This window comes from Macaca fascicularis, chromosome 3, assembly GCF_037993035.2.
Source record: "Macaca fascicularis isolate 582-1 chromosome 3, T2T-MFA8v1.1".
In the NCBI taxonomy this organism is placed as follows: Eukaryota; Metazoa; Chordata; class Mammalia; order Primates; family Cercopithecidae; genus Macaca; species Macaca fascicularis.
Window position 1 is genome coordinate 109862435 of NC_088377.1, and position 24540 is coordinate 109886974.

The 24540-nt window shown below is 40.6% G+C and overlaps 2 protein-coding genes across 4 annotated transcripts in view; one reads left to right on the forward strand and one right to left on the reverse strand.

The window, feature by feature from the left end:
* Positions 1–23645, reverse strand: part of ITGB8 (integrin subunit beta 8) — an 81770-nt gene extending 58125 nt beyond the window's left edge. For all 3 annotated transcript variants that reach the window (XM_045388900.3, XM_005550019.5, XM_065542213.1), the window contains exon 1: positions 22401–23645. In XM_045388900.3, coding sequence (XP_045244835.1) covers positions 22401–22527 — 127 coding nt within the window. In that variant the 5' untranslated portion in view covers positions 22528–23645. The remainder of the gene's footprint in view (positions 1–22400) is intronic.
* The window catches only part of MACC1 (MET transcriptional regulator MACC1), a 198518-nt gene continuing 196570 nt past the window's right edge, over positions 22593–24540 (forward strand). The window contains 1 exon segment of the mRNA XM_015447647.4: positions 22593–22684. The gene's annotated coding sequence lies outside the window, so the exon portion shown is untranslated.

Sequence of the window (24540 nt, forward strand, 5' to 3'; positions counted from 1 at the left end):
TTTTCCTTTTTATTCCCCTTATGCCCATCCTGCTTCTTTCTGCCTGGAACGTGGATGTAATGTCCGGACCTGCAGCAGACTTATTCAGACTTGAGGGAAATTGTCTCATAGAAGCTGAGGCTAAAGACAACAGGAGGAAAGCAGCCCAGGCCTCTTAGAATACCAAGGAGTCCCTGTATCTGCTCGTTTACTCTCAGAACTGGGTCTGATGTGAAAGAAGTCTTACTCGAATCTTACTTAATCCTGTTTTCAAAGACCCTCTTACTTGCAGATAAACACAATCCCTAACTGATGAATTTTCATCTGAGTTTTGAAAGATAAATAAGAGACTCTAATAGAATAAATGTAAATGTTTTAAAAGAAATGTTAAGCATAAAATCACTTTATGTGAAGTAGACCATCCACACTAAAGAGATGTATTTCTTCATGTTTGTTTGTTTTTCCTTGGAAAAGTAAGAATACTAGATTATCAGTTCCTGGGAGGAAAGGTGCTTAAATACATTTTCTTTGTATATCCCGTCTATGAGCCTCATACATACACTCAATATACTAGAACACACTCAATAAATGTGTAATTAATAAACAATATTCTAAGTAGAGGTTAATTTGGCAATTTAATTCCTGAGTTTTTGTAAGTCTTGACTACATATATTTTTAAGTAATCTTCATTTCCAAAACCTATTTATCACAAAAGGCAATGGAACTATGTTTACATAATGATACATAGCTAGATGAATTCATCTTTTTGTTTCCACAAACACAGATTACCATTTTCTTACACTTGGTCTTCTGATATTGTGTAGTTCACCTGAACTAGCTTATTTTTAAAGAACTTTGAAGATATAATGAAATGCTACTAAATTAAAATAGCCTTTTTTAATGCTGCCATCCTCAGGTACAAGACCACCAAATTCACTTACTTTTCCTTATTGCACAGATTTAAACCTAATTTGAATTCATCAAATGTTCCTTGTACCTCCAAAGGTGAGTATCCCCTGACTGAGCAGAATTTTCTTGTAATGCGTTAGGAAACAGCACTAATATCTTTGGTTCTCAATAGATAGGTTTTTAAGGTTTTTATTATATGCAATCTTTATGTTTCAGGAACAAATTTCAACTTCTCCTGTTACATAGTGAGTAATTTGTGTGATTATAACAGGGCTTTATGCTAGCATAAAGATTTTTGGAGAGCAAAAGAAAAACAAACAAACATGTTCAACCTTGGGCAGGTTAAGAAATGTTAGGGCAATGCAATGCATTCCATTAGTCTGCCCTGCCCTGGTTAGGGCAATCCCAGCATGAGTCAGAGCTTAAAGTGGTCTGGGATGGCATAAATCAAAACTCTAGGTCATGAGGGAATTTACAAGAAGAACCATTGTGAAGCCACTAATGACATCCTTCTTGAAATGCGCCATCACAAGAAGCCCAGTCAGATGGGATCATATCAGATCGTTTGATTATGATTCATTTATGCCCATCATAATCAACTTCGCACTGAAAAAGCTCTGATTGCTGCACACTTTGGGTGACTATATAATTTATGATCTACACGAGACACTTTTTAACTTGAAAGGGGCACTGTTAATTGTACCGGTGCAAGATGTTAAACTGAAACTCCTCAGGAAAGCTGAAGTCTAAGGTCACTCTAAACACAGAGTATTCCTTTGTTGTTCAATGAGAAATCAAAACAATAGACAAGGCAATTCATGATGAGTTTACAGGAAATGTGAAAGGAGAAAGAGAACACCATAGTTAAAGATGCACTCTCTCAACGTAAAGGTAGACTTGAAGCTGGTTTTGAAGGATAGGTGAAATGCAGAAATCTGGTTAATAGCTGTTTGATTATCTTCAGATTATGCCTTCTGTACATCTTTACATGTATATTTGATGTGGAAAGAAGATGACAAAACATAAGGAAGATTTGTCATTTGTGTTTGAAACTGATTTTGCAGTCCATATTTTTTCCTAGGCAAGGCAGTTTCTCTTGGCAGCCAAATGGTCACTCAACATACAAGAAGAGTAATTCTTGAAGAGGAATAAATTCAGTTTTGCAGTTGCTCATTTAGCTGAATACTTCAATTTGTCTTCTGACACTCACCTGCTGGGAATTTTCAGGAATGGTAGAAACAGGAAGAAAGATGGGATCAAAACCATATCATCTATCTGTATAGCTTTTCCTACATTAGACTTGGAACTTGAAAAAAGGATCAAAGTCTCAAGATTCAAGGAGGGCCCCCAAGGCCCCTCAGTGGCAAATTCTGGTTAAAGCTGCATTTGTCTAACTTGGAAAAGCAATTATTAGTCATGTGCTTTGTGTCTTGTTTTCACTGGAAATTTTCCATACATTCCAACTGTCCTGTTTATGAGGCACACTCCCTTTCTATAAAAGCCAAAATATTCACCGTTTCCCACTCTGTTCCTCTAAATAATGTTTTCAGTCTAACACACTAGAGTTTCAGGGGTTCGTCCTATTTTCATTTCCAACTCTTGGCAGGTATGGGATTCCTTTTTCCAACTAAAAAAAAAAAGCACTCTGCTATTCATGTCCAAACTTCAAATGACATGATTAAGGTGTTTTAAAAAAATGCCCAAGGATATTAGGAATACATTTTCTACAATGTATCTTTTAAACTTAAAGTCATATTGCAGGTGTGAACTTGATTAGGGTAGCAAAGCAACACTCTATATTGTAAGAAATTTAGTGCTAAGTAAAAAACATATACTGGTAAATTAGAATCCAACATGAATTTTAGGTCACTTAGGATTTGGTTTTCCTGTAATCACATTTCAAAATTCAAGAATGTATTTAATATGTTTTGACTCTGCACTTGAAAATTAAATCTATATATACAGTACAATAAAATTAGAGAAAATTTAAAAAAACAAGTATCTGTGTATTACACTGTGTTGGCCCTATGCCAAGCACTTTATATAAATGATCTACTTAAAGCTTCATAAAGTTCCCATGAGGAAAGTTCTGCTATGCCCATTTTACAGATGGAAAACTACAGCTTAGAGAGGCTGTCTCACCTAAAGTCACCGAAGTGGTAAATACAGAGATCAAGTTTGAACCCAGTACTGATGACAGAACCTTTTCTTGTAAACACTGTCTTAGGTAGAATAGAGAATAACATAAAAAAGAGAATTTTCCCAAAGCATGACTGAAAACCCCTGGCTAATTAGTACTATTATTAGTTCTTAAGTGATGAGTCAACAGTAATCCCCAGTACCTCCAGATAATTCTTTAATATAAGTAGTATGTCATTACTTTTCTTATCATCGGTGCTAAGGTAATCCTATTTTCCCGCTCTAAAGATAAGAATGTTAGATTCTCCCTAGTAAGATTATTTTCCATCCTTGGAGTCAGAGACTCTCCTAAATACTTTGGTACCCTTTTCAAAATTCATTTTTTTTCTATGCACAGGGAAACTGAGTTTTAGCATGAAAAAGCCCCAGCCTGAACACCTCACTGAGAGCATAAAGCAGATTGGCTGGCACTTGTTCAGCAGAGGGGAGAGCTGTCCTTTTACAACCATGTTTCCCCAGGCTCTTGCCAGGGGACAGCTCTGAGCTGCATGCTAATTAGGCAGTAGCATAGGAAGTGGTGTTCGCAGTCGCTGTTTCCATTTGTGAATTTCTAGCTCTGTCTTGAAAGCCAAATCTGGAACAGAGGAGAAGGCAACTTGTTCTTCTCCTAACCCTGCCTATTCGCTGGCCTCCGCTTCATAAACTAACTTTGCTGAAGCTTTGCTTCCTCGTTGATGATGTAGGAAAAATGTTCCCCTTGTTATGTGCTGTGTTCCTCCACTGAGCTGTGAAAACATTTTGAAAGGTAGAGTGCAACTTACAGTGACATGATTGGCGGAGAACATTTGCTTTATAGTATGTACAGTTCTGTGAGTTTATGGGACTGTCTTAAGATACAATTTATAATAGGAAAGATTTATTTTAAAAGTCACCAAAGACCGGGCACGGTGGCTCACGCCTGTAATCCCAGCACTTTGGGAGGCCGAGGCGGGCAGATTACCTGAGGTGAGGAGTTCAAGACCAGCCTGACCAACATGGCGAAACCCTGTCTCTACTAAAAATACAAAAATTAGCCGGGCATCGTGGCGGGCACCTGTAATCTCAGCTACTCAGGAGGCTGAGGCAGGAGAATCAGTTGAACCTGGGAGGCAGAGGTTGCAGTGATCTGAGATCACACCATTGAACTCTAGCCTGGGCGACAAGAGTGAAACTCCATCTCAAAACAACAGCAACAACAACAACAACAACTTCAATAAAGGGAATTGTTTTTGTTTTTGCTTTTTAAAAAAGGGCCACCAAAATCCCTATACATTAGATAAAACAGTTGACCAATAATGCACACTGATTATTCCCTGTTTTATGTTTTGGCACTGTCAGTAAAGAGGCATGAGCAAAACTTTAGTGGGTGGAAGGGTTCTGTATGTTGACGGTAGTGGTACATAGCTGCAGAGGTCTATACATCTGGCAAAACTCATCCACTGACATTTTAAATAAATGCAGTTTATTGATGTAAATTATATCAATAAAGTTTATTTACAATTAGCACTGTAAATTAACTTAGATGGATTATTTGTTAGATAAAAGACAGCCAGTGCACAGTAAAGAAATATTTCTTTCTTTCCTGCCAGTATGTAGCAAAACATTAAACTACAGTATATGATTTTTAGAAAAAAAGCCAGTGACAGCTTATGTTTTTATTTTGTTGTTGTTGTTGTTGATTACAGATTAGATAGTGGTTAATTAAAGTTGTTTATCCCTATACGGCATATATGGCATTTGATTTACATATCCTCTTATATTCAGATTAATTTATTTTAATGCTTCTTCATATGGATTGAACTTGTTTGTGAGATAATAAAAAAATCTTTTCAAATTCAAAACTTATTTGTTATATTCTGCTTGCAATTTCCTGCCAACTGTCGGCAGCCTAAGAAATTTAACGGAGTAGGTAGTGATACCAATGTAAGATTAAGTATCCTGGTAATTAGTACTGTTAGGTTGGTGCTAAAGTAACTGCGGTTTTGGCCATTGAAAGTAATGTCAAAAACCGCAATTACTTTAGCACCAAGCTAATATTATGATCAATAGTAATACTAATATAGCTTGAACTACACATCAATATTACACTTTATATCCTGTTCTCTAAAGTAAATTCTCTTCTATCCTCAGTGCCAAATGTGACTCTAAATATTTGTCTTTTCTAAAATTCATTTTATTTTGGAGACTCAGACAAAAAGGAACTCTGAATTATCATAAAATATGTTAACTGTATCTTATAGGATAGATAATCTTCCATAGTACTTTAATATCTTATAATTTTCAATTAACATTTGTTCAGTTTAATATCATTGGTAGAAATTTGAAAACATATAGCACAGTAGAAGTGATAAATTCAGAAAATTTAATATTGATACTGTATTATGAACCATAGTCCATATTGTCCTATAAAATTCTTATTCCATATTCTCCATATTTCCCCAAATGGTCCAACTACTGTTTCTCCTTCATCAAAAGTCAGCTTTATGCAGAGTTCATCATTCCTTGGGGAAGTGTTCAAACAGTGCTTTGGAAATATATTCTCCTTGTTCCCACTGGCTACTTATGAGATTCTCCCCAACTTCCATCTTGTAACACTTATCAATCTCTATTCTTTCAAAGGTCACAGCTCTTATTTTTATGCTCCCCTATCTTTGTTATCAGCACTAGAAACAGCTAAATTTACAATGTATTCATCACCTTGCTCAAGGTTTTTCTGTCTTACCCAAGACACCCCCCACACCTCACTACCTCCACCATGGACAGAGCCATTAGGACTCTCTGGGGCCACGAGCTGCAGCAGGAAATTCTCATGAGCTATAGAGGAGCCACTGGATAACGGAACCATGAATGAGTTCTTAGGTATGAAAAACCAAAGAGAAGCAGAATAAATAACAAATTCAAGAGGAGCCAGAGGAGGAGACAGAAAGCAGGCTACTGGTTCAGGAACTCTAAAACATGGAGTTGAAAGTGAACAGGAGGTCAGACACAAATGGGATGATGCATCCTAAGCAATATTTGCTTATCTGAGGCTGCCTTATGGGACACTGCCAGAAGCCTATTAAGAATTGGGTTCCCTCCAAATTTCTTTCTCACCTCATCTAGTTCCTAGACCCTGCTTTCATTAATTTCTTGTTGACTTTCCATCATATGTTTTCACTTTCACTGTTCTAATTCTTTCTCATGAAATCCATAAGAACTCATACCAAGTCCTCTCATTTAAGATATGACCCTAACTTTACCTTTGTATTATCAAGAAAATCTAAATAATATTCCTTCTTCTCAAGTCAAAATTGTCTTTGTTCTCTTATTAGAAAAATCTCTCTCCTCATTACCAAGATCATTTCCTCTAGCTCTCTAGTTAATAGATCACTCAAAGGCAAATAATAATTCTTAATTACATTTAGCAACTAGCACTCAGCAATGTTTAAATTTCCTCTGTCTTTCAACAGTAAGTGGGCACTCTATCACTTCTCTCATTCTCAAGCAACTCTCAAGACTGTTATGTCTTTGGCTATCTTCACATTGCTCACTCAACTCTACAGCCTGATGACTCTATGAACTAACAGATTCCAAGCCTCACTTCCTTGAACATGACCACCAAATTGGTACCTTCAGTTCCAAACTCTCACCCAAGCTTCTGTCTTGAACTTTCAACTATCTGCAGGGCAACCCACCCAGATTCCTGCCACAACTTCAAAATCTTCGAATCTCAAACATTATGTTCCTCTTCCTGACTTGAATGATCTGTTCCATTAATTACATTATTTTCCCATCTATTCTGATTTAAATCTTTGTGGTCAACCTTGACTCCTCTCTATACCACAGCCTCAACAACCTGTCAGTCACCAAGACTTTTTGCTTTTACTTTAGTGTCTTTAGTATTTATTGCTCCCTCTTTTCATTCCCATGGATCCATCCTAGTTGAGGCCCTCCTTATTGATCATTTGCTTTAATGTAACAATGTTCTCAGAGTCTCTTACAAACACCATTTACCACTAAAAATCACTAAATACATTACCAGTTTCTTTCACTGATACAGTGTGATCACATTACTACCCTACTAAACAATCAAATCAAAATAAAACAAAACAAAACGCCTGGAATTATTTCCACCACATGAGTACTCAAATGTCTCAGTCCATTCAGGATGCTATAACAAAATAACTTAGACTGGATAATTTACAGACAGCAGAATTTATTTCTCACAGTTTTGGAATCTGGCAAGACCAAGACAAAGGCAGCAACAGATGGGGTGGTATGGTGAGGGTGCCTTCCTCATAGGTGTCACCTTCTTGCTGTGTCTTCATATGGCAGAAGGGACAGACGAGTTCCCACAGGCCTTTTTCATAAGTGCACTAATACAATTCACCAGGGATCTATCTTCATGACCAAGTCATTTCCCAAAGGCCCCGTCTTTAATGTCATTACATTGATGATTACATTTCAATACATGAATTTTGGAGAAGCAAAAACGTTTAGACCACAGCATAAAGTTCTAACAAATCTACCTGCCATTAACTCCAAGGTGCTCTCTTTTGCTTTTCCCCTAATGCCCTATGTCATGGTCAATGTACATACCTTCTCTCTGCCTGCAGCGCCCCCTTCAGGTATAATCCTCAGGTGTTGTATATTTCTTAGGTAATCACTTTAATCATCTGGAGTCAAGAGTGTCTCAAGACGCCCAAAAAAAGTCCATGTTGCTTTCGACAGGAGATGGGGTGGAGTGAATGCCTCACATCAAAACTAAGTCAGGCTTCCTTAGACCTTGTCTCTTCCTTCCATAAGAATCAAGAGCAAATCTCAGAACCTCCCCTTGCCCCTCAACCACTCACAGTATCATCACCACTATCTACCTTGAGATCCCAAAGACTAATCTCACTTATCCATGTTTATTGCACCAGTTTCTACAAGAAGCCCAAGACTCCCAGATTCACCCTCATTCCCGCAACACATTCTAATCCCTAGAAGGCTCTGCACAATCCCTCTTTTCTCCTTATCTCCTACTCCTTTACAACTCCAGAAACCCATCCCCTGTGCCCTCTGAAATTCACAGTCCATTTCCAGAAGGAATGCCCATATCCCAGTCCCTTATCTGAATGTCCCCTTTACCATCTTGCTTGAACAGAAACCTGGCTCTCCCCTGAGAACTCGTCTTCCCCTGACCACAAGAGTAATGGCTGGTGTTTCTCCCAGAATCCAAATATCCTTGAGCTTGGAGATGTGTAAGCGTCTTCTTGAGTCCTCACTGCTATTCACAGGCACTTCTTCCTCTCTATCCCCTAGTCATCCCACCCTGAGCTTTGACACTTGCAGCTTACATTATATCACCCACTATCCTGAATTGTTGCAGGCATTCACTGACATTTACCAACCACAGGGAGATGCTGTCTCATTTTTGGAAAATGTTGCCGCCTTGCTTGCTATAATTTTCTCCAACAGTACTCCTATGTCAATTCCTGACAATTTTTGTATATACACACATCATCTTTGCAATACAAGATGCATCAGCTCCTTATTCTCTTCTCCTCCAATTATTTTGTCCTCCACCCTGATTTGGCTACTTTGCTTCCATGTTAAGAACTTTAGACCTTGTAATTACCAGTAACTGCAACTTCTCTACAATTCCAGTTTCACATAACACCCTGTCTGACCACCACCTCTTGTCTTACAAGCTAATTCACTCTGCCTAGGCTCCAGATACCAAAAATCTGCCACTACCACTCCTTCAATCCTCCCACACATTAAAAATATCTCACATTGTTTCATAGCCTCTCATTTCTCTACCCTTTCTCCAGTTACCCACAAGGCTAACTCTCTTACTGCCTTGAGGGCTTGGCTCAAACAGTGGTCTTTTTTTAATGAGGCCTACCTCATCTAATCTACTTGAAATGGCAACTCTGTCCTCCCCCAACCCTGCTCCACTTTTTCCCATAGTATTTACCACCTTTGAACATACTAGATAATTATGTATAACTACATTTTAAAAAATATTTTGTCCGTCCTCCCCCAAAATATAAGACTTATGAGAACAAGAACTTTTGTCCTTTAGTTTCATAATGTTTTCATACTTTGAATGGTACTTGCCATACACTTGTTGAAAAATATTTATTAAATAATGAGCACATATTCAATTTTAGCTAAAATTAAAGAATTTATTGGATTATAATGTCAATATCCTACTAGAAAGTTATATATTATTGAGGCAGATGATATATTGTTCATATTTCCCTCCCTGAGGCCCAGGGACTTGGCTCAGATAGCACCTTCTTGGTGAGACCTTCCCTAATTATCCTACTTAAGATCATACCTCCATCTCCAGTACTTTTGACTACCCATCTGGGTTTCTTTCTCTCTACAGAAGGTGCTAGATACTTAGTGCTGTCTGGTGTGCTACACATTCTATTTCTTTAATATGTCAAATGTCTGTTTCTCTAAATTAGAACAAAAGCTCCATGAGAGCAGATCTTTTTGTTTGGTTCTCTGCCATATACCTGAGGCTTAGAGCAATACCAGGCACAGTGTAAGAGCTCAGTAGGTATTCACTGAAGGAGAGGATGAATGGGTGTCTCCCCTGCCTTGCCCAAAACATCCTATGTGCTCTCTCTTTCTTTCTGTTTACTTCTGTGACATTCGGGTAACTTCCTTCCGATGTTGTCCCTTCTCTTGGTCAACTCTGGAGCTCAGCTCAGGGTGCGTCTCCCTGGGGAAGCTTTGTCCTCCTACTGCACTTGCTCCTCTGGCCATTCTGCACTGCTCTCTGCACACACACAAAGCACTATTGTTTCCCACAGGTTGTCCCTGAATTTTGCCATTGTGATATCCTCACTCTACTCATTTAAAAAATTAATACTGGCACTTCTGTTTTTCCTGTCTTTACACACACATTTAAAAGTTTCTTCTAATAGCTAAAAACAATGCAAATAATTATATGTACTATTGGAGACACAGTATGGATTTTGCTTTGTGCTGATGCGTTTTAAGACCATCTCGCAAAATACACTATGCCTAGAAAAGGTGGACCATATGTATTATAAAATCTAAATAGCTGGAACCTTCAATTAATCAGGGGACTAGATTTTAATTCCCTCCTAAAAAATGAGAAAAACTGAAACTAAGTATTAATCTTTAGAAAAGACTGCAATGTTCTGTCTTGCATCAGAACACATTTGACCTATTTCCTGTCTGAATCAGAAGCCTAAAGCTCTACAGCACTAATGGCCCAAACCACCCACCTCTGCCCCACAGCACCATCTCGTATTGTATGCCCACACAGCTCCTCAGGCTCAGCCACCCCATCTCCTTGACACCTTACTTCCTCTCTGTCCCCATAGCAACTAGTCCAATGTGAAATGCACTGAGCAGGTGCTCAAGCAATGAATTCATTTATTGATTAAATGGTAATGGTGAAAATTTGCAAATCTGATCAAAGGATAACTGCAAGGCTTTTTTCAAATATCAAAGAAAGTTCAAATGATGGACTTACCAAGAAAGGAAAATGTACACACACTTGTTGAAAAGATGTTCAAAGGCAAGAGTCAGAATATAAATGGCCATAGAATTTAACTACTTAAAACATCACCTTTCATAGGCACTCTAGGTGACCAAGATTTTCCTATAACGAATTTTTACCTGCTCATAGGTAGCTGTGTTAGTATTATCAAAAGCTACTTGATTAGAGGAAGAGAATGGGCCAAGATTTAGTCAAAAGAGAAAGGACATTATCATCTGGGAGTGGAGAGCAGAAAACTCCTCTTCTTAAGGAATTTTGAGGTAGTAATTTTGATGGCTTCTCCATCCCTGAATTTTTTTGTTATTATTTAATACTTGCAATTAAGTCATGGCATTGTGCAGTGTTTTAGGGATAGGGCACCTGCATATGTTCCTGTTGTAGAATAACAGCACAACCTGACATAAGACAGAACTTAACAGCAGTGCTATCAAATGGAACAGGCAGGGTGCAGCAGGCAGCAGATAACAGGACGATGTCACCTCAAGGGAGAGTGGGAGGGCCAGAGAAAACTTCCTTAAGGAATTTCCCGGGCCATTTTATTACATGATCGCATCTTTATTCTGTCTGGTTCCCAAATATACGTCATCTGTTAAAAACCACACAGTATTGTTAGGTTACTACTGAGAGTCAGCCCAGGCAGCCAGATCAATAAAAACTGGCCAAACGGCAGCAAACCTGTTCAAAGACATGAAATTATCTGCCAATATCCAACTTCCTAGGTCTAAACTTTGATGTCTGAGCCCCTCTGTTTCCTACTTAGCTTTCCCTTGGACCTCAGATTTCTTTTGTCTTCTAACACTTAATACCTTTCAGGTTCAACGCTGCCATATCTACTAAGACCCACAAGCTGCCTTTCAAAATGTACAACCAATTTATATTTGAGTGGGAAATACAGGAGCTACACCCTCACCATGACTGAGGGAATAGGATGTCTCTTCACCTTGTCAGACCCACATTGCATATCCATTGATTATGCAGAGACAGCTAAGTTAATCTGTTTCTTCTGGCCTGGAAGGCTCTGCACTATTCCCAAACAAATGACAACTAAACTCCAAACTTTGTATTTCTAGGTTTCTGTGATCTCACATGCAGTGTGAGTATCTGTGGCCATTGATTCCTTGGCTCCTGAACAACCCTAAAGAGCCCGGATTCCCACCACCTTTCACTTTTGCACACCAACAACTCAGAAAAAAATTTTTTAAAAATGAATGAAAAATCTTTTACCAAATGTGCCATGGGTATAGAAGTTGTTGGTAAAGCCCTCTCAGATTCTGTAATTTCCAGTCAGTCTCCCAGTGTTTGTGTGGTACCTCTTGTGATCTTTTGGATGGAAGAGTCTACTGTATATCTAGGCAACATCCAACAACCTGGTCTCGTGTAACCAACTCATTTAGACCATCCTGGACCACTTACTGTACAGCATCCTCAGAGGCCTAGAAAGGTGCGTTTGCCCTTTTGAGGGTAATGTTTTTGGGAATCCAAATTCCGCCTAGGAAATTCATGTATAAGAGTGCCACTAGGCTGGAGAGGTAAGCTCCAAAACATTGAGGTAATTCAATATTTCTTTGGACTTTCAGGGTATTTAGTTCCTTGATTGTCAATGAAGAGCCCTAACAAAGATCCTCAAGTGGACTGACCAGTTAGTGGGTCCTCTGACACTAGGGCAGCTTTGTATTGTACAACTTGGAGGCCAATTCTGGCGTCCTCTGGAGCTTGATGTTCTTTTGTATCATGCTAGAAGCATTTAGTTTGTTCAAAGGGCCAAGAATACTTTGGTTCTGCATGTGGGCTTTTTTTTTTTCCTTAAGATTAATCCCAAAGGAATTGAAAATTATGCAGTATAGGAGAAAATATCATATACCATCTGGGCAGTCTTTGAGAAGTTTGCCCTGTGAGAAGGAGGAGTGTAACATCCAGTGATCGTTCTGGCTGACCCAACATTTCTACCCCCCCAGTAGAAAGCAGTCAGAAGTAACATATCTTTTCATTTTTAGCTCAAACATATCCCTAGGAGGCAGAATTTGTCCAAAAAGCCCTGATGTCTGACTTCATAATGCCCAAAAGTCAATCTCTGCCCAGACAAGTCTATAACCAGATAATCCATCCTCAAGCAACAGTGAGTTCTGGCATCAGTGCTATGCTGACCCCCAAGTAGCCAACTGTCAGCCCCAGACAGCCCTAGAAGGGTGGTCTAGGCCCAATCTCCAGCTGGCTATGCTGTCTTAAGTGGGCCACAGGCACGTGCTGAAGATCCCCCTTCCCTTCTGCCATGTGATCACAATCCCATCAGATGTTACAAAGTATCATGTGGCCTTGGACACCTTCTTCACAAGGCATCAAACATGCTATATCTTCTAAACTAAAGACTGGTAGTAATGCCATTTAGTTCTCATATTTTCAGTATCAACCTGAGGTCAGGCTCTCTGATTATATACATTGGCCCTCACCTTAGGGCCCTTGTTCTAGCTGGTAGTGACTGACACGCTCAACAAAAGGGACCTTTTTAACCAAAACCAAGGATGCCTGAAAGTGACTCCCTTCTTCAATGTTTCTTTTCTTTTCTCAGTGCTGCCACTGTCCAGATGAATTTTCTTGGAAATTGGGCCCCATCTGTCATTTCTAGAGCATTTTATTTTGTACTTCATGATCCACTTGTCTTCAATTCCCCATAAAAATCCAAACCAAATGCACAAAAAGACAATGGAGCAATACCTTGGAGGTATGGTTTGTACTAAGAAAGAGACCAGCCAGTCATTTTGCTGCCAACAATACAGTTCAGATACAATAGTGTCTTTGTTTCCAACTAGAACAGCCAGTTCTACAGCAAGTCCTGGCTACCCCAAAACTTCTTTGCATCCTTTGTTCTATTGCAGTCAATGAATACCTTACATGACTAAGCCTACCCAGCCTGGCCTCTTTGCACCTCTCCAGCAGGCAATTAGAGAAGACATTCCCTATTTGATACTCCTTAATATAAATCCTGTCAATCCAGTCCTTGTAGAATTTTGAATTTTCCTTTTAATTATTTTCTTTGTTTGACCTCATAATATTCTAATGATCCTTTAAAGCACAGTGGTAATCCCTCATTCCATAAGGATGAGGCTTTTCACGCAGCCCCCTTCCCTACCTAGTACCTGTAACGGTTAGTAAGAAATTATCCTAAATATATGGTCCTTACTAAAATCAGAAAAAAAAAAAATGCCTTTACCTGGGAAGCTGTTTGTTGTTCAATTCCAAGGAAAGAACCCTTGTACCACATGTACACATGAAACAGCAGTACTTTTAACTGTGGCTTCATTTACTATTGGCAGATCTTGAAATATCAACCCGTTTTATCCTAAAAGGAAGTTGAGTCCAAAACCATGGAAAACACCAAAACATTCCTGGCCCAAATCCACCGCACATCTCACATACCTAATAAGATATATTTGGTACAATTTTTCAGAGCTGGAATATTTTTAGCTTTTCATCCTCCTGTCTTCATCAGCAGTCCTTCTCTCCACTTCCAAACTTGGTCTCTTCCATGAACTTTGACTTGAACTAGCCCTTGACAGCTACTCTGCTTTCTTACCTTGTACTATCACGAGACTGTACAATTTTTGGCAATCCTCTAGAATAAACAAACTATACCAACATTTATCTGGAATAGCAACAGATTCTGTCCTTAACAAATGTAACAGTATTTGTTGATTACAAAAAAAGCAAAACAACAATAAAATACCTGGCAGAGACGGCGCATGCCTAAAACCATTCCAGCAGTGATGGTTGGCTCGTTGATGAGGTCAGCATGAAAGGCCACTTTATAAGACCTTATATGCTGCTTTATAAAATGAACTTTTATATTTTATTTTATTTTATTTTAGACAAAGTCTCACTTTTTCTCTCCTAGGCTGGAGTACAGTGGCGTGATCTCGGCTCACTGCAACCTCGGCCTTCTGGGTTCGGGCGATTCGCCTGCCTCAGCCTCCTGAGTAGCTGGGATTACAGGTGCCCGCCACCATGCCTGGCTAATTTTTGTATTTTTAGTAGAGACGGGGTTTCACCATATTGGCCAGGCTGGTCTCGAACTCCTAACTTCAGGTGATCTACCCACCTTGGTCTCCAAAGTGCTGTTATTACAGGTGTGAGCCACTGCTCTTGGCCTAAAAATGAACATTTAGTACTTTGGATAATAGCACTCAAAATAGAAGCATCTTTAAAAATCATCTTAAAAGTATATATCTGTTAAGAACACTTTAACAATGCAATTTTAAGTTGATAATCTTATTTTTGTTTCCTAAACTAATATTAGTTAAGGACTTTTTTCAATAACTGCAGGAAGATAATTTAAATATATCTGTTTAATATTAGTAGCTTCCTAGCAAGAGTTGATCTTAGCACTTTTGTTTAAAGTTGGGTCTGTTTTAATTAAATTATAAAATCCCAATGGAAACCATTCTGACTTTCAATACATTTTTTTGGTGTGTAAATCAAATAATTTACTTACTGTGAAAGATGAAATAAGGTCACATTAAGATTGACTTTAAGTTGAAAAATAGTCCTTTTACTCCATGAATGTAGTATGGCACTGCTTTTTCTATATAGTCATTCATTTATAGATATTAAATATCAAATACATGCTAGCTGAATAATTTGACCAAATTAGGTCATTCGCATCAGTAAAATGTTCTTTCCTAAGTTTTTTTTTTTTTTTTTTTTTTTTTTTTTGAGATGAAGTCTCGCTCTGTTGCCAGGTTGGAGTACAATGGTGCAATCTCAGCTCACCGCAACCTCTACCTCACGGGTTCAAACAACTCTCCTGCCTCAGCCTCCTGAGTAGCTGGGATTATAGGTGTGCACAACCACACAGCTAATTTTTGTATTTTTAGTGGAGACAGGGTTTCACCATGTTGGCCAGGCTGGTCTCAAACTCCTGACCTCGTGATCCGCCCGCCTCTGCCTCTAAAAGTGCTGGGATTACAGGTGTGAGCCACTGTGCTTGGCCTTCTAAAATATTTTTTAAAATAATAGTGGGAAATAAGTAAAACTAAATTAACACTATGCATACATTTGACTCTCATTATAACATGATTTGCAAGAGAGTAAAATTTTGTATAATCTGTACACATCTCGAAGATTACCAAAAGGGATTTAGTTACTAAAATATAAAGGCACTTTGACATGAGGTAGTCAAGACTACCAGACTACCTTATGCAATGGTCTCTGGTGCTTTCTTTGTCTCCTCCCAAATAATATTTATTTGTTTGTTATTTATGTATCTATTTTTGAGATGCAGTCTCGCTCTGTTGCCCAGGCTCTGTTGCCCAGGCTGGAGTGTCGTGGCATGATCTTGGCTCACTGCAACCTCCTGGGATCCAGCAATTCTTGTGCCTCAGTCTGTCAAGAATCTGGGACTACAGGTGCGCACTGCCATGCCCGGCTAATTTTTGTATTTTTAGTAAAGATGGGGTTTCACCATGTTGGCCAGGCTGGTCTCGAACTCCTGACATCAAGTGATCCTCCCACCTCAGCCTCCCAAAGTGATGGGATTACAGGTGTGAGCCACTGCACCCGGCCGCCAGTAATATTTAAACTAGTAGACAAGTCTGCCCCTAACTTTGTCAGGGCCAACAGCAAGAGCACAAATAGCAGTGAGCATAACAGACTAAATATTTAACAGCTACAAACCAGGCAAAGAAACCCACAGGTAAAACAAGTTCTATCTTCCTTCCTTGATAAATATATATGCATAATGACCTGGAAGGCTAGGTCTGAATTTGGAATATTCACCTCCAGATTTCTGATTAGGAACCGGGCAGTGTGTGAAGTGTTGCCTCTCCGGCCATGATCTTCCCCTCTTTTCTCCCACCTCTAGATTTGTTCTGCAGCACAGGTAGCCTGTCGTTTACCTACATGCACACTTCAGCTTGCATGTCCAAGCTCTGTTTACTTCTCCTGTGTCAGTGTCCTTGGCCATCTTCACCTAGGATTTGGCACAGGGGTGACTCAGTTTACCTCCAGATGGCAGGCCATAAAAGTAGCCTGAGGCTGTTTAGGCTAAGAATTCTGGAGATGATCTAGAGGGGGTGACAGATGCTATTTGAGCAAGCCCCATGGACTCCCTGCCCATGGTTGAGGTCATGGTCTGAGGACAGCTAGAGCTGAACCTTCCAAGGTTCAAGGTAGGGACTCCTCTCACCTTTGAAAAAGCAATGTTTATAATTATGATTCAGAATGCTGACTCAAACCACACAGATCAGAATTCTGGGACCATTATTTATTAGTTAAGAGATCTTGAAGAAGTTATTCAATGCCTCTTTAATTAGTTTGCTTACCTATACAATGGGAATAACAGTATATAACTAAGAGGGTTGTAAGCATTAAATAATATATTTTCATATAATGTGTCTAGGAGGGTGCCTGGCCTACAGTAAATAACACACAAAACTTAACTATTGTTATTTTTTAACTCCAGAACTCAGTATAGTGCCTGTCATAAAGCTGTATGTGCTTTAAGAAAGTCTGAAGGAATAGTAATTAAAGCAGTTAGAATAGCTTGGGTTTTTTATTAATTTTTAAAGTACTTAGTTGAAAACTACTACAAATTCCAGTTTTCATAATCTAAATCAAAATCAATTTTAAAGTTGATACCAAGGGTAAAGAATTAGGATCACTTTTTATATTTTATTATCAACAATAGAAATAATTGTCACAGAAAGTTTGAAAACAAGACAGACTTTGAAAAATAAGATTAAAGAGTACTAAGTCTCAGCTTTTAATCTTTGCTAATGATTTGCCCAGAAGGTCAAGAGACTGCTTTCTGGTATGGGCTGGGAAAACAGAAACAAGTGTCCTTTATGGTGTAACCCACTTTTAAAAGAAAACTTTATTTCTCTAAGTTCAAATTCTAGTGAGGCTTAGAACTGATTAGGGAGAATTTGCTTAGCTGCCCAATTTTAGATTGCTCACTATTATCCTCAAGTTATCCATGGGGTCATTTACCCCAGATACTTTGTGAAGACCTACTGTGTACCAAGCACTGGACACACAAAAATATAAGCAGCTTCTCCCCTCAAGGAGGTCACACGTGGGTGTGTCCATAGCAACGCTGGGAGGAAGTTGTATGAGGAGCCTGAAGACAATGGGGGAGCTAGGGAAAAGTTCTGAGTAGAAAGGGTGGACAAAGGTTTGAAATGATGAAGACTGCTTAGGAAGCTCATATTATGAAGCATAATTCAGGCTTTCTCTACTACGTTCAAATCCCCTCTCTCCTACTTACTAGATAGGTGACATTGGGCAAGTTACTTATCCCCTCTGCTCCTGTTTCTTTGCTTCAAAAATAGGGACCTCTCTCACAGTGTTATTATGAAGACTGGACAAGAAAATGGAGTTTGGTTTTGAATGCGTTAGGGTTTTTGCCTTTAGGCATGTAGTGGAGACGTGGTTCACACAATTGCTGCACCTTCTGGAGATCAGATAACAGGTCAGGATTAGAGATAAATACTCTGGAGGTGTCAGTGTAGAAATGGTATTTAAGACCCAAGACTGGGCCGGGCGTGGTGTCTCACGCCCGTAATCCCAGCACTTTGGGAGGCCGAGGCAGGCAGATCCCGAAGTCAGGAGATCAAGACCATCCTGGCTAACACGGTGAAACCCCGTCTCTACTAAAAATACAAAAAATTAGCCGGGTGTCATGGCGGGCGCCTGCAGTCCCAGCTACTTGGGAGGCTGAGGCAGGAGAATGGCCTGAACCCGGGAGGCGGAGCTTGCAGTGAGCCTTCTCAAGAAAAAAAAAAAAAAGAAAAAAAAAGACCCAAGACTAGATCAGAGAAGTTCTTAGAAGTGAGTTCTGAACCACTCCTACATTTGGAGGTTAAGAAATGAGGAAGAATCAACATCAGAGGTGGAGAAGGAGCTTAAACCAAGAGAGTGTGGGTCCAAGAAGCCAACAAAACTATTTTCAAGGAGGGCAAGGTCAACAGTGTCAAGTCACCAACAAATGATACATCAAGCAGGATGGAGATTAAGAATTGGACATCAGATATGGCAATGTGGAGGTTACCCTGATCTTATGAGAGTGGACTGCAGAGGTGATAAAGAAAGCCTGCTCACAATGGATTCAAAGAGAAGATGAGGAGAAGAATCGGAGACAAGAGTTATGGACAACTCTTTCAAGGACTTATAGCAAAAGGAGAGTGAAAAATAAGAGATAAAAAGATTTTGCCACATATATGGATATTGCTTTAAATTATACAGTAGATAGGAGAAAAGCTAATCATGCAAGGATGGGTGGATCCTTAAAACTGAAACTTTATAAGGTGTACCTGCTGTGATTTCATTGGAATAAAACAATTAACATTTCTCTGGGGAAGCAGATTTACTCATGTTGTTTTTCCCTCCTCATACACATGCATATCAAAAAGCTATTATGTATCCATACTTTCTAAATAAAAATATTTTTAATAGAACTATTGAAAAGTAAATGGTTGAAACTGTGTCTTTGCCATTCCTTGTGTCCTTCTCTTCTGCAATTGATCCCTTTAAACATTGTGACCATTCTTGTTGCCCTAAGTTTCAGTTTTTTAAAAAATTCATCTTTAAGATTAGCTACAGTGTGTTCCTCCTCCCATAAAATTTTTATTTACTGAAATATTTTAAAATAAAATGACATGAAAATTTTCTTTCAAAATATTTAGTTGGGAGAAGGGGATGAATTGGGTACTGGTAGAAGCAGAGATGACAGAAGTTGGCTTTGAGTTGATGGTTAGTGAAGCTGGGTGATGAGTATATAGCGGTCCCTTGTACCATTCTCTCTAATTCTGTATGCATTTGAAAATTTCCATTATACCATGTTAAAAACTTTAAAAAATCATAGGGTTAATACCATGTTTAACCAAAAAGAATCCATTAAGTAGTGAGATTTCAGATAATTTGGTAACAAGAGAATAAGTTATTTTGGGGCACAGGAATTTTTCTGGAATTTTCCAAACCATATCAGCTACTTTGCTGTCAGCTTAGAGGGCAAACATGTATGATTTTTAATTTATCAGAAAGTGTCTCCATTGCTTCAAGATGAATTAATTTGGGTGCTTATTATGCAAATAATTTAGAAGGATGAATTTTTTGTTAATTATACCTTGGTTCTTTTAAATATCCAATCACTTTAGGTAAGCATAAAGAATTCTGGGAACACTTATGCTATGCAACGTTTTGAGGGGAAGTAATGCTACGGTCACAGAATAATGTTAATCTAGTTGGTTGTTGTTGAAAAGAATAAATAATTGATAGTTGAATTAACAGAAGGTGAAATTTCATTATAATAATAGTTACCACTTTTTAAAAAGAAACTGTGATATCTGAAATTTGTTACACTTATATTGCTATATAAAAATGTAGGTAATGAAAGTTCTTTATCTTTTAAAATAAGTAAATGTGGAAACAATGTTGCTACATTAACTCTTCAAATATTAATCACTAGATATACTTTATGTTTTCTGGTTATTTATTAACCATTTTATAGTGCTATTATTTCTCTAGCTATGGGTAATTTCCACCAGAGATAGTTAAAAAACAAACTGCAATAATTTTTTCTACATCAGAAATCTTTGGATTTGATTAATAACATCTCCCACTGCTCACTATATATTTGTTATTAAAAATAAACTATGTGTTCGAGACCTGTAAACTCTGCTTTAAAAATTAAACTCAAAGTTATGCTGGTCTTATGCAGCTTCTGGTCTCTTTTGTATGGCTTTATTGCCCTCAACATTTTCCTCGTGTAAACTACTGAGCAAGGGAACAAGATTTCCTTTGTAACTGATACCTAAACTTCTATTCTGCTTTAAGCATCTAATTTGCATTGTAAAGACATATAATTTGAGACTTGTAGCTATATCACAAAAGTACAGCAGTTTATGCTGATCTCTAATTTTCTGAGTTATACTGGCTATAATTTACATTTTTTGCATGTTTTTAACTGCCATGCAAATCAGTATACATCAGAAACCTTTGTATATTGACAGAGACTGGGAAAAGGATGCCTTGTTCTGATTTCAGATAAGCATTCCCTTTTCAGGTCTGCAGGTGCAAGGAGGCCCATTCATAATATTTCCTTCAAATCAGTTTTAGACGCTGGGTAGAAATACAATGCTTTTTCACAAGAGCCTGACTAATGTTTATAAGCACAGTTAATGTTTTTTTTTAAATGTACTATAAATAGTAAATTTTAGAGGCAAGTGAGACTTTTTCCTTTGTCTATACATTGGGAACAAAATATACTGTTATAACACAAATTTTGGTCATTTTACTAGTGTGTGTGTGTGTTTGCTAAATCTAGAAAAGGACTTTATTACTTATTGAAACAGGATGAAATTATGCTTAGTGGAAAATTTGTTGCAACAAATGCATGCTTCTTCCATTTAAGAGATAACTGATAATGAATGTTACTTTTTCCTTTGCCTTTTCACTATTTTGAAATCAACAAACAAGCCAAAAAATAACCACAAGATCAAGAGATTTACTCTAATTTCTCCATTTCAGATAACTGAGCAAATCTCCCTGAAACAAATATTAGAAAACTATATATGCAACAATTTACTAAAGACAGCTGGATGTTTCCAAATGTTTTTATATATATATATATAGAGAGAGAGAGCCTACTTATAAGGTTATGACTTGGCTGCTTTAATTAGCTTCAGGCAAAAACTTGGCACATCAAAGTATAGGAGTAAATTTTAACCTACAAAACAATTACAACTATTAATTCAACTCTCCTTGAGCCTGAGAGGTCAGAGAAAGGATCTAATATAATTTAAGGACTTGGTGACCAAACAGACAAAAAGTGAAATTAAAAAAAAAAAAAAAAAAGAAAGTATGACAATAGTCACTGCATTGGCAAAAATAAATGTTGGGTCTATATTGAAAACCATTAAGAACTCATTCTAAACTCATGATTCGTCCTATTACTTAGTTGTATAATTTTCCAACAATCCAATCCGGTATACCACCTTACATTTGATTTTGTCTCATAAATCAAAAGTCCTGAAACACCTTCTCGTGTACTATTTGACTTGAACTTCCCTTTGTGATTTAGAGAAGGCAGGTATTATTAACCTCGTTTTACAGACGAGGACAATGAATTTCATAAAGAGTTAACCTCTCCACATCAAGGTAGCTCTGACATAAATGGTTTGCCTGGACAGAAAGCTGTCAATCCTGGTCCAGAGTTCTTTCTGCTTCTCTGTACCAGAGATGGATCTCTGTGAGGGATCAATTAGATAGTATTTTTTTTAAGCTGAAAGGATGGTGACTTAAAGCATGAATATCCCTCCAGTGTGGGTGATTCATTCAGATTGAGCACTAATGATAGTAGAAACTCGTATGCTGTCCTTTTCTGGACTCAAAAATTGAAGACTACTCCCATTATAACCAACTTATCTACAGCCTCGAGTTAAAGGCAAGTTAGTTGTTAGTGGACCCAAATGTTAGAAAGATGGGGAGAATATTCTGTACAGACGATGCCCTTAAGAATGGACCAGGGCCCCTAAATGACTTCTGTAAACAGGACACCCTGTCTTCCAAAATTCCTTTCTGTCAGGGCTTCCTCAACACCTAGGAGTAACACACAGTGCCTCCTCTGATAATTAGTCCTTGCTGTCGCTCCAGGGCAGAAATGCTTGACACCTGGCCTAGAGGCCATCTGTGCTAGAGGACGCTGCCACGCACCCGCCCTCTTGAAGTTCTCTGATGACCGCAACTTACCTGGCCGGGATGCTCTGGCTGGGCAGCTCTTCGTGCCAGCCCAAGACCTTTGAGGAAAAGAAGAAAACAAAACAAAACAACTTACCACCTTGGCCCAGTCCAAGAACAAGTGAAAGTACCCAGGCTGCCCAGAGGAACGAGGCGGGACCTCGCCGGTCGTTTTGCAGGCAGACAAATGCAGCGGTAAAAAAAGCCAGGGCCGAGCCGCACATAATGCAAAACGGCCCGCCCCGCGCCCGCCGCCTGGCTGCTTTCCGGACGCGCGCTCGCGCCTCCCAGGCGCACCTCGGGGCCCGCGGGCCGAGTGTCGCTAGGACGTTTTCCGCAGGCCTAGCAGGCTGACCCCGCGGCTCGGAGCAAGCGGTGCAGGTAAGCGGGCCCGGGCACCGCTCGGCATCTCAGGGCCCCTGCGGCCCTCCCAGCTTGGCACGGTGGGTCCCGCGGTCTCCGCGAGAAGCACCTCCTTCGACGGCCAAGGGCCCCGGCGGCGATTGGAGAGAGGGCTCTGCAAGGGCTCCGCAGCCTGGTCCGGGACAAAGAAAAGAGCTTTTGTTTCTCTCCAGCCGGTGGGGCTTCTGCTGCATAAATCAGCTTAGCGAAGAGCCAAACACAATCAAACCCAAACAAAGCCCGAAGCTGGGGGGGAAACCACCCTAATGTACATTCACTGGGTGATGCTGGATCTGTGGGAGGGGACGCCGGCGAGGTCGAGGGGAAAAAAGTCGATGGCGCATCAATCAGCGCAGTTTCTTCCACAGGTGGGCAGGGAGGCCAACTTCACTAGCTGCAGCTTTGCAGCCTTGCCTGCGGAGCAGCGGGCAAAGACAAGTCGGCAGCGTCCTGGCTGGCGAGGGAGGAAGCTCGGGATGCCAGCAACAGGGGGAGGCGACTCTGGGAGCTCCCTAGAAGCACCCGCCGACTCCCGCAGGCACAGAGCGAGGCATCGCCGCTCCCTGCCTGGCGGGGAGTGGGGCCCGCGGCTGCGAGCGCAGGAGGGGAGGTTCCGCTGGGTGCCGGAGCCCGGCTACGCGGGGCGGGGGCTGCTTGCCCTTGTCCTGTCGGCCCCAGTGCGCGGCTCAGGCGTCCCGCAGTCCAGAGCCCGAGTTGCTGGCGCGCTCTGGGGTGCACACGGCGAGGATGCGAGAGAGGCGAGGGCGGCGATGGGCGGGAGAGGGGTGGTCCTGCTCTGGCCCCCCGGGGGGCTTCAGACCTGCGGGTAGCCCGGTACACTCAGGGCAGAGAGTTGCTAGGAAACCTCCCCACGCTACCGGAGCGCCTCGGCTCGGCTGCCCGCAGGCGCGGCTGCAGCCCGGGCAGGAGCAGCAGTAACAGCTCCGAGCAGCGTGGGCGGGACATTGGTGAGGCATGAAGTCACCACGGCCCACACTCGCTCTTTGTTTTGCTCACTCCAGCTCTTTTTTTCCCCCCTTGGCTCTGATAGTTGCCATTCCCATCGTTCACAAGAACTCCTGAAGCGTAGCCGCGCAACAGGAATGGCACGCCTCGTTCCCTTCTCCCTCCTCCCCCGAATCCTTGCACCCCAACGCTCGCGGGGGTGGTGGGAGACTCGCTCAGCGCCAGCAGCAGCTGCGAGCAAACCCCAATCTCTCACCCCCGCGCTGCTCGCCGCTTTGTTCGGAGATACTCACTGCCCCGCAGCTGCTGCATACAAAGTGGAGTCAAGGGACCGCCCCTGCCCCCAACGCCCTCTACTCAGCACTTTGCTTGCAGTTAGGAGCTCGTCCTCTGCCCCACCACAAGGCTGCCCCGGTCTCCCTAGCCTTTGGAGAGTTGGACCAGTCTGCAGGGGCTGTTCCCGGAGCGACTGGCCGAGATTTCTCGCTGCTCCTTCCCTACTCAAAACCTTAACCCTGGGCTGGACAGCCCTGTTTTTCCCCAGCGTCTGGTGGTGGCTCTGGGCTTTTGCAAGTTACAGTGGGTCTTTTGATCTTAAGCGTCACCTTCCCAGTAAACGGAACAAAGAAGTTACAGACAGCAGCTAAGTGGGGAGAGGGGAGCTGAGGAGAGAAGGTGGGAGGCGTTTCTGCCTGCTTGCAGCTCAGAAATTTAGGTGCAAGTAGGATGCGGGTGTTATGCTGGGCAACTGTCCGGGAAGCAGCGCGCCTCCTCGGGTCCTGTCATTACCACTCTAAGTCGAGGGAGGGAACTCAGTCCCCCGCATTGGAAACGAGGCAGTGTTTCCAGTTCAACACTGTGATGGTTCT